Source organism: Sebastes umbrosus, chromosome 5 (genome assembly GCF_015220745.1).
Source record: "Sebastes umbrosus isolate fSebUmb1 chromosome 5, fSebUmb1.pri, whole genome shotgun sequence".
NCBI classification, from domain to species: Eukaryota; Metazoa; Chordata; class Actinopteri; order Perciformes; family Sebastidae; genus Sebastes; species Sebastes umbrosus.
This window is the reverse complement of record NC_051273.1, coordinates 35,227,643-35,238,813: the sequence shown is the minus strand read 5'-3', so window position 1 is coordinate 35,238,813 and position 11,171 is coordinate 35,227,643. Positions and strand designations below refer to the sequence as shown.

The following is an 11,171-nucleotide window of genomic DNA, read 5'->3' as shown; positions in this document are numbered from 1 at the left end:
CTAAAGGCTCATCCACACTAGGAACGTCAGGAGCACGTCGCGGCTGCGTTACCTGTTGTTTTTTAATTCGGTGTCCATGTTAACAGGTTAGAGCGAGACCCTTTATTCTAGAGAATATTTTTGATGCGTGCCGTGCGCGTCTCACAGCAACAACAGACAGTGAAAGTGATCTATTGACTGTATATTGACATCATACCAGCAAGATTACTACAGTTTACATGTCTAGACATCTGTAGAATATGTCACGGACAGTGAAGGTGATCTATTGACTGTATATTAACATCATACCCGCTACATTAGTACAGTTTCGATGTCTATCTGTAGAATATGTTACGGAGATGAAAAAAAGTAAAGATTTATTTTTAAATCAACACTTCCTGCTTTCATTTCAAAATAAAAGCCCTCAATCGTTTTTTCTATGGACAGAATTCCTTCATTTGTTAACAAGAGGCTTTTATTCTGAAATATGAGCCGTCAGTGCTGTGGAACTTGCAGTGACTTGGAGAGCTCCATGAATTGATAAAGTATGGAGTTTAAATCAACACTTCCTGCTTTCATTTCGAAACAAAAGCCCTCAAGCATTTTTTCTGTTGACAGAATTCCTTCATCTGTTAACACAAGGCTTTTATTCTGAAATATGTGCCGAACAGTGTTCTAGAATATAGAGTGACTTGGAGAGCTCCATGAATGAATAAAGTACGGCATTTTAATTATTACTATTATTTACAAATTACCTTACGTTTCTTAACCTTTCTCGGTCTAAAATTAATATAAATTATATTTATAATGAAATGAAATGGCCATTAAAAGGCAAACTATATGTAGAAAGAAAGGGCTGACAGCAGCAGCTGCAGAAACGCAGCTGACACGTAGCTGAAATGCAGCTGGTGTGAACGCCCGACACGTGTATCACGCAGCGGCCATGCGCTCCTGATGTTCCCAGTGTGGATGAGGCTTAAGTCTATTATTTTGTACCAAAGGGACACCGAACAGGCAACAGAGGCAGCAGATCTGATGTTGGTTAGTCTACCGTACCCAGCTCCTTTTTCTTTATTGTCTGTCTAGGAAGGCCAACTCTACCCAGTTGATATGTGAACACCAGACCTGAGAGGTATTCCAGATTGTGGAACTGGTAAAATTTCCAACACCCATTTCTACTGCAGGAACTTAGCGAAATGCAGGAACTTCGCGAAGTTTTTCATTTAATGTGTATCCATCGTCACAGGTTCTGCTTTTGTTTTCTCTGTTCTCTGCTTTGGGGGACGAGTTCCTGGACTACATTCAGGGGTTGCCGGCAGTATTTTCGATAGTGATTAGTCAAGGAGTTGTGACATCACATCACAATAAGTACGGCTATATCAAACAAAACGGCAACCGCCATTTAATGTATGGAGCAGGACAACCAATATTCAAGATTATAGAAACCAAGCAGGGACCTGGTTTTCATGTTCACATAAGGTGAAAGAAAATCAATAGTTTTATGATTGCCAGCATTATTGCCTGTCCCACAACGTCACTCATCTACCAAAAGAATGATCAAAAGCTACAGAACAGCTACTAATTGGACTTTGACATAGGTTTGCTCTGTCAGCTGCTCTTTCCAAGGCCTTTGCGTTTTATGCATTTAGGGTAGCATCATGGAAAACATTGGAAGAGACATGTCAACAGAGGATGATTATGTATTCTGTTGGATTTTCCAAGGTTTAAGTTTTGTGTGGAATAAAAGTAAGTGAGCCACCCAAAAATATCTAGAAATCTGAACTAATAAATATTAGGGGTGTAACGATATGTTTTTACAACGATACAATACGATACAATTTCCATGGTTCCGATACGATTCAAGGACGATATTTGGCTCATCTAGAGCGATACGATACGATATGATTCAATGATTTTAAATCGATACAGTAACTTTTTTGCCAAAACTTCAGTCAGTGTGACTGTGAAATAAATATCTGATACTGGACAAAGCAGGTCAGGATTCCTCAAAGTTTTTCTTGTGAGGGAATCAGGGATAAATGAATTATGGATATAAACAAGTAAACAACGATTAATGGCAAATACATACAACTTTTGTTAGAAAATATAATAAACCAACTTCTATTCCAGTCAAATGAACAGTGATTTAACCTGCTGCTTCTGTCTTCAGAATACAGAGATCAACCGCTGATAGTGATCAAACAGCTGATAGTGATCAAACAGCTGATATTGATCAAACAGCTGATATAGATCAAACAGCTGATAGTGATCAAACAGCTGATAGTGATCAAACAGCTGATATTGATCAAACAGCTGATAGTGATCAAACAGCTGATCGTGATCAAACAGCTGATCGTGGTCAAACAACTGATCGTGATCAAACAGCTGATCGTGGTCAAACAGCTGATAGTGATCAAACAGCTGATAGTCATCAAACAGCTTGGGGCAGAATCATTCCTCTACAAACGCTGTTTAAATAATCTGCTGATAGTAATCCAGTAGTCCACCTACAGGGTTCATTTGGGCTCTTTTCATACATGAAAACATCTGGAACAACATTTTAAAACTACGCTAGACTAACGTTAGGTGAGTTTCTGTTTTGTGTTTTACTTTACTCCCGTCGTGATTATCTACCTCGCGAAAGTCATTTTCTTTGAATTAAAAAACGACAGCGCACGGGGAAAGCTCCTGTTGGTGAAGCCGCTCTCGTCATATAGCGCCTGAAACTCTGCTGACTGGCTCCTTTGCACCACAGCAGCAGCAGCTCATGCAGACCGGTTCATGTCTCCCTCCACGCCGCTTACGGGTGAGAGAGCGAGGAGTCCAGTACTCCGTTTGTCTGCATGCACCCCTTGGATGCGTGCTCGCGCTGCAGAGGGGCGGAGCTGGCGAGCTGGCGCATGTCTGGAGAGTGAACCAGAGTAACGTTTAACATTTTTTTACATACAATGTTTGTCGTCCTTAAATACAAGGTGCAAATCCTTAGTATCCATACAATCGATTTTTTGCGTTTCAAAACGATTTTATATCGATATACGTCTCCCGTGAAGGACAACTTGCCGAGTAACTATCAATGTAGTCGGATCGTAGGAATATAAATCGATGCATGGATGTAGTAGATGAATCGTTACGCCCCTAATAAATATATAGGTCAAAAGAACGATTCTTAGAAAAGAAAAATAGAGCAATAATTATTGAATATCAAACATTATTTTATAACAGCAAACAAACTGAGGGGAGGATGTTGTGGCTTGTGTCACTAAACTTGAATTTTAACTTGACAATCAGTGAACTGTGAAATCGCTATAGGCTGCAACTGCAATGTTCTGTCTGTTGATCAGTCCACCTCCACCACCTAACACTATCTCCACCTCCAGTTCTGCTGAGGGACATGCGGTGGGGACACCAGTGCTTTTGTTTGTTTCTTTACTTTTCTTGCCTCATTTGTCCTTTTTTACCCTATTTTCTTTGGTGGTGGGGACCGAGTGGTTAGTGTTTCTTTGTAGTTTATTGTTTAAAAGCGTTTTCTCTGTTAGTGCAAGTTAGTTTGTGTGTGTTTTTTTTTTGGCGAGGTGGTGACCACTCTGGCCACAGAGGGGAGAGGTGGAGGCGAGCAGCTAATGCTTCGAAATGGCGTGAGGTGTGTGCCGGATGCCGATACCTCGGTAGAGGACGTGCTGCTTGCTGTCGGTGAACAGGTGGGCTATGAAAACTTAGGTTATGCTTCAACAATGAATAAGGCAATGGTTGTGTTTCTGAAGCCAGAACGTTTTGGTGAAGGGGCTTTTGGCCAGCGGTGTTGTGGTAAAAGGGAAATTGCTGCAGCAGTGTAGCCAGTTTTCCTCCGTTTATTAAGGATGAGGTATTAGTAAGGAAGTTATTTAATTTAGGAAAGTTAGCCAGCCTTTTTAAGCCGATCTCTCTGAAGTGTCGGAGCCCAGATCTGTTCTCTGAGGAGACATGTATCTTAAAACCTTGGTTATGCTCCCATACACAGACACCTGCGGACACCACGGATGCCTAGTAGTTCTGTTCATACTGTCGGCTTGGAGGACGCGTTCCATAGATGCGAAGAATGTGCAGTCACAACAAGTTGCCAGTACGCGGACGTCCTGCACAGAGCCTACTTTTACACCCTGTGATGACAACATTTTCGCCACACGGACCCTAGCAGACCTTCGAGGACGTGAAAAGTATAAGTTCGGCTTTAAACTCCTGAGCAGACACTTGATGTCAGTTTCTATGTGAAGCGTGGTGAAAGCGCTTACACCGTGTATGCGAGCTCGCGGCCTTTTGAATGTGGAGAGATTGGTCACAAGCGGATGGCCTGGCCGAGGAGGGAGAAAGACGTCAAGGCGACTGAAGAAAGTAACGCTGCAGGTCGGCCTTGTAATGAGGATCAGGAGAGTCGGGGACCTACAATGGGAGAAGAGGAGGCGAGTGAGCACTTGGTAATGGGGGATAATCAGCGTGGGGATGATCAAGGGGACCAGGTGGAGATGCTGGAGGAGGATGGGGGGGACTGAGGTGGAGGGGAGAAGGTGGAGGAAGAAAACTAGCACGGGGGAGCCTGGGGTGCCCCACCTACTGGGGAAAAGGGCAGACTGGGGTTCAGAGAGGCCAGCAGCAGCAGACTGAGGAGTCTGACGGGGAGCGAGATGAGATGGAAATGTCTCAGGCAGGTGAAGGTGAGGTTTGGCTAAGAATTTTTCCAGATTCTCAAAAGATTCTGAGATCAGTGAGAGATGTGCTCGGTGGAAGAGAGGTGGCCTTGATATGGGGGTGACTCCGAGGAAAGATTTAGGCTGAAGAAATGGGGAACAACTGTTAGAAAGAATCTTAGCTCAATAGAAGTATGATGAGTGAACACGGTGTGTGACCGCGGTCTTTTGGGCTTGTAGTTTTCTCTCTCTCTCTCTCTCTCTCTCTCTCTCTCTATCGCTGTTTGTCTTCTCCTCTTGTCTTACGGGGGTTTTAGGAATTGGGTCGCTTAATATAAATGGCACCAGAGACCAGGGGAAAAGGGCAGTGTTACTGGATTATATAGAGGAGAGAAATTTTAATGTTGTTTATTTGCAAGAAACAGACCATGATGTTGTGAATGAGGTGGACTGGGGGGGGGATACTGAGGTAGATTGTTAATGATTATAGCTATAAGTAGACACATGGAGGGTCAAACAGGCAAGAGAGGCTTTGCATGGACCAAGGCAGGGCCCGATGGGGTTAGTGCAGCGTGTCTGGATAGGATTTACGTTTCCAGTAGACACAACAACAGACTGGTTAAGACACAGTTGTCCCCTGCAGTGTTTTCAGACCACTATATGGTGTACTGTCATATGAACATTTCTCCAGGACGTATGCAGTCTTCCTATTGGAAATTCAACATGAGGCTTTTGCAAGATGCCCATTTTTGCTCCAGTCTTAAAAAATGTTGGGGTTGTGTGGAGAGAGAGGAAGGATGGATTGAGAGGAAGGACGGATTTGATTCGTTGAGATTGTGGTGGGTTGTGGGAAAGTGCCAAAGTAGACATTTTTGTCACTTATATAAAGTGTCTGCTACTATAAAGGTGAGGAGAGCAATCGAAAGGATAGATGGTAGCATACAGGAAGGAAACCAGGCTGAAATAAGGAGTGATTTGGGCTCCTGTCTCCAGGATAGAGCAAAGGGGGCTCTTGTAAGGGCTAGATTTTCTATGTCAAAACGAAATGGATGCACCTACCTCCTTTTTCTTTGGGCCAGAGAAGCAACGAGGGGAAGACGAGCACATGCACTGTTTGCACTGTTTTGCATTTGTTTGAAGGGTGGGTTACTCCTTAATTAAGTGAAATGAGGGAGGGGGCTGTGGACATTTATAGGAGACTGTATGCAGTGGAGGAGTGTGATCCAGCTTGTGCTGAAGTACTGCTGGAGAGGCTGAACTGCACGCCCCCCGTTACTTCTCAGGAGTTGAGTGAGGCAGTTGCCCCCCGATGGAATCTGGACGTTCCCCAGGGGTGAATGGGCTGCCGGCAGATTTTTTTATAAAAGCTCCTGTTCGGTGCTGGGCCCAGGCTGGTATGAGGTGGTACTGGAGTGCCCTCATGTCAGCTGCCACAGAGCAGTCCCGACACTGCTACTTAAGCAACCTGAGATATTTGCGGACAGTTGCACCTTTGACAGGGTAGACCATGGGTACCTGTTTAAGGCCTTACAGGCTTTTGGTTTGGGGGAGCGTTTCGTTGCTTTCAACAATACACAATTGGGACTTTGCTAGCCTTGTTAAATCGGAGAGTTCAAGGTGGGGTGGGGCTGGAGTTAGGTATCAAGAGTCCTATAGTAGGCTTGTCGCGGTAGTCGGTGTTACCGGTGTTACGCGGTGGTCGGGCAAACACCGATTACATTACCTACCCACCACCAACACCGTCGCTTTACTTTTTTTTACAGAAATAAAACTCATTTAGTTAATTTTGCCGTATCAGCGGCGTGTTATCAATAGATAGTCGGATGACGGATGCTACGAACTGAGAGTGAAGTCTTAGCTCAGAGCAGCAGGTGTCATATTTCACACTCACGGAACGAGAGAGAGTTGACAGACCGAGACTGGGTCTTACAAAGCAGAGTGGCTCCAAGTCGCCCAGAGATGTATGTATCGTGCAGATATTTGCTGGGGCGACCCATCAGGGCACCGTTACAAAGGGCCAGGGGCACTGGACTGGACCGGCAGATTTCTCAGTCAAGCCCGAGGGGCGGCGGACATCGTGACACTGTTGCCGTTCTATGGTGCGGTTCTTAAAAACAGGTGAATGCTTCAGCACACTCGAGAGGGAGTTGTGTGTGAGGACCCGAATCTGTGAGTCCCGAGTCCCGACCTAGTCTTTGGGAATGATTGCTGTAGATGACCTTTGCTTTGTTGTTCGTCCTTTGTGGTTGTTAGCCAACTACCATTCGTAGCATTAGCATTAGAATCTTCTATGGCTAGCGCCAATTTGGCGTCTCGGACCAAACAATGTTCTTGTCTTCAGACGTTGATGGCGTTGATTGTTCTTTCTACCCGTCTCTTGTTGTATATTTATCTCTCAATCAGATACGTTAGAGTGAAATCACTAAAAACAGTTTAAGAGTGCATACATTTTCTCTCTCTCTCTCTCTCTCTAAATGCATGCTGAGATACGTTCTTAGTGGTTTGTAATGACAACTAGGTTGTTAGAGATCACTTAATGTGATTGCAACCTGCTCAGTTTCAATTCAATTATTCATAGCTATACAAAACATTTTATTGCATCTCTTTTTTTTTTTATTTCCCATCAGTTGGATTGACTTCCTTTCCATTAATAATGTCAGTGGATCTAAAGATTGTAATATTTGATGAGCTTTTTTTTTTCTTTCTCATGTGCAGTTCACTGCGATCAAAATACATTTTTATCACGACGTCATTATTTATTTTCTAAACTCGGTGAACTCATAGAAATCCAACCACGGCACCGTGCCTACTGTCAATGCTCAGTCCAAAGCTGAGGACAACACATACTGACAATATGCAACTTTCTTAGTAAATCTGGACCAAAATATTTACTATATGTTATTAGTATATACTTTAGTATAAATAATGATTTCCATATAGTCCCCTTACGGACTCAGTACAGATAGAGAAGATTTAAATAAAAGGTTAAATTGGTGGCTGTGATAATCAAAGGTGCATACTTTTATTGTGTCATTAAAACAGGAAGTAGTTCTGTGTTCACACTCATTTCTTATGATGAGCTGAGAGGGATAAAATAATACTTGCCTTAGCCATCATAATGTGGGAACATGTGCATTGGTATGGCTCTTTCATGTTTTTAATACTGTGTGTTTTTAATACTTTGTGGACAACAATTGATTTCTATGGCATAAACTATATCAAGCTGTGGATACACAGACAACACTGGCTAGTGGGATCAATTCATTGTTGGGTTGGCTCTTTTCATGGGATCGGTTGATAATACTACTGCTAATGCCGCAGATACTCCAGTGAGGAATCAGTTGATCAGTCTGGAATACCCCCCAGGAGCCTTTACACCAGTAAACCCTTTGTTGTATCTTTCTTCTGCACGTCCATCTCAACATGTTCTGTGTTTCTATATACAAATATAGAACTATAAATGATAACATATTCTATTGGAAGGTTATGTATATACATCAGGGTATCATGCCACACAGCAACAATGGGAATGGAAGTTTTTTTTGACCACTTACTGGGTGATGTGGGGGAGTTTGGTCCCCCATCAGAGGAGGTGGTGGTGGCCTTTGACTCTGCAGGCAGCGTCGGCCTGGGGAGGGAGGATGGAGGAGGAGCCAGGGAGGAAGCAGGTCCAGGGGGGGCCAGCATCTGAGAGGAGATGTAGTGGCTGGGCACTTTAACCTGGTTGCTGCCATTCAGCTGGAAAATTCAGAAAGACACACAACTGAAATATACTCACATCTTACATGTGATGCAATGCTGCTATGCTTTGTAGTCCTAAATAATACATCCCAAGCATCTTTTTAAATTAATTTGCACTCTGAAGCAGAACAAGCCTTTTATAAGCAGTTTTCCATCATGTTTGCAACTCTCACAGATCTTTAAACTGATTACCGGTATGTGCAGACTGGAACTAACAGGGAGCGGCACATGCTGTACATGCATCACACTGTGCCGTGTGTGTTCAACATGGAAGCAAAAAGTAGACGCTGCTGACTCGCGTTAACGCTGAGTGGTTATAGAGTTATATAGAACCTTGTGGAACTGACTTGACACAAACTCAAACCTTCAGATTCCTCTGAAGGTGGGGGGGGGGGGGGGGTTGGTCTCTGTCTGTCTGACTAGTTCTATAAATGCCAACCTGCACCACCTAAAGCAGGGGTCGGCAACCTTTACTATCAAAAGAGCCATTTTAGGCAAAAATAACAAAAAAAATCTGTCTGGAGCCGCAAAACATTTGAGCATCGTGATGAAGGTAACACAGTTTATAGTCTAAGTATATAGTATATAAGTCTATTATGGCGTTAACTTTGACAGCTCTAATTACTACATTATATTTGTGTATATTTGTGTACTTCCAGCTGACCGTTTGACCGGTTGTACTCACTGAGCTGGGGGTTTGATTGGCAGGGTCGCAGGCCAGTGAGACCAGATCCTTTAGGGGGTCCTGGGCCAGGTGAGGAGGGTAGCGGATTGCTCCGTGGGGGAAGTAGGACGAGGGCGGGAAATGAATAGATGAGGAGGGGTGGGGACTCCGAGACAGGCCTGGACAGAGAAAGAGACAAGACACGAGAGGGAGAGAAGGAACAACACAGTAAATGACATTTTGTTCTCGGTGTTATCCTTATGGGAGTGAATTAAATAAGATATATATGTGTGTGTGTGTGTGTGTGTGTGTGTGTGTGTGTGTGTGTGTGTTACTGACCACTGTGAACAGCTATGACTGGCCGGTGGTGCTGAGTGAAGGATCCCAGTCTTGGGGAGTCTTCCTGGGGAGAGGGACTGTCCAGCTCTGTCTTCTTCACTGGAGGAGACAGACCTAAAACACAGACACACATACGGACACAGTGATTGGTACGAGCACCGAAAGCACCGGAACCCTTTTATTTCTTAACTTGTTGGTTTAAAGAGTAACGTAACAGCAGCTGTAAATCTAGTTGTTATCTGACCTCCAGTACCACTACAGTTTATCAATGTGAAACTAGATGCTTCAGACCAGCACCCACATCCAATATTTAAAACATGTCAATGAACAGATACAACATGTTGAAATGGAGAAAATGGAGAAAGTGACATGTAAGGGTGGGAAGTGGTTCTGGTTCCTGACTGGTCAAACTCAAGTCAAGTTGGCCCCATAAGTGAGGGCTGAAGCTCCCTCCTCACCGTGACACTGGTACAACACAGACTGGGATGAGGCCAGTTGACTTACTGATCAGCGATTGCTGATGCCTGACCATTTTAAAGGTACTAGGGATATCACGATACCAGAAATCTAGTAGTCGATACCAATACCAGTGAATTTCCACTATTCTCGATACCCAATTGGATACCACGGTAAGAAAAACAAAAAAAACTATAAATCCCATCTAATGTGTACATGTGTCTATATACATCCTCAGACTGCAGTAGTTCAAATTCACTGACATGGTGACATTTCACTGGGTAAAGGCTACCAGAGGTGGGACCAAGTCATTGTTTTGCAAGTCATAAGTAAGTCTCAAGTCTGTGACTCAAGTCCCAACTCAGGTCTCGAGTCCTAAATAAGCCATCTGTGCTCTTCATCAAATGTAATGTCATTTTAATAGCAGAGTAACTGGATCCAACTGGTGCTCAGTAACATAACGTTAGTTCTTCATGGTTTTCTCCTGAAACTTGATTGGATGCTGTTGGATTGGTTCAAACTAAGTGGATCTGGGGAGTTAAGAGTAAGATAATCAAATGCAAGTCCCGCAATACAGAGTCCAGAGTTCATTCAATAAAAAAAACACCACTTTTCAGAGATTTAGCAATAAGCAACAAAAGATAGAAATTCAGTACAGTTTTTTCCCCCCACGAGTGAATCCTCTTCTCGAAAATAGAGGATCTCTGCATCTCTGCATCTCTGGATCTCGCTGCAGCATGGCGCTGTTGTGTGTTAGTGTGTGTCAAACTCCGACACAGAGAGCAGAGGACAGAAGCAGCCGCATTTGGTGCCTGGCGGGTGTTAATTTCTGACCCTGCAGGCATCGTACGGTACCGTCGGTACTGTAGAAAACGAGTACCGTCACATTTTTAGAGTTTTGAGTTTCGGTTCTTGTGACATCCCTAAAAGGTTCTATATGTAACTTTCAGAAGATCCTTGTTATTAATGACACCTGTGGCTGCTTAGTGAACTGCAATCAGCATCCTGTTGCTCGTGCTCGTGTTCGCATGTCCGCACTCCGTAGGTACGAGCGAGCATCATGGGCATCGGCCAAAACACGATCATATATCTTAAAATAATGTTTCCTATATTTTAGTTGGACCATTGGCTCCATGAGGCTAACTAGCTCGCAGTTTGCAAATTACTTCATCAGCTAACGTTACAAAGCAACCAACTGCAGATCCACACCATGTAGCGAAGTTACAGCTAGCTGGCTAACCTTAGCTTAAAGCACTCATGACAGTATTTTGCTGCGTTAGCTGCACACTGGTGGCACTTTAGGGGGCTGAAAAGAGGCAAGGCACCGTCAT

The 11,171-nt window shown here is 43.7% G+C and overlaps 1 protein-coding gene across 6 annotated transcripts in view; it reads right to left on the bottom strand.

The window, feature by feature from the left end:
* The window catches only part of nfic (nuclear factor I/C), a 71,017-nt gene that overhangs the window by 11,313 nt on the left and 48,533 nt on the right, over window positions 1-11,171 (bottom strand). For 5 of the 6 annotated variants that reach the window (XM_037769374.1, XM_037769369.1, XM_037769368.1 and 2 more), the window contains exons 9-11: window positions 9,385-9,498; window positions 9,067-9,224; window positions 8,195-8,378 (exon numbers count right to left, since the gene is read on the bottom strand). In XM_037769374.1, coding sequence (XP_037625302.1) covers window positions 8,195-8,378; window positions 9,067-9,224; window positions 9,385-9,498 — 456 coding nt within the window. Of the gene's footprint in view, window positions 1-2,700; window positions 4,396-8,194; window positions 8,379-9,066; window positions 9,225-9,384; window positions 9,499-11,171 lie in introns of those variants that run through there. The other variant, XM_037769373.1, reaches the window with a different exon arrangement.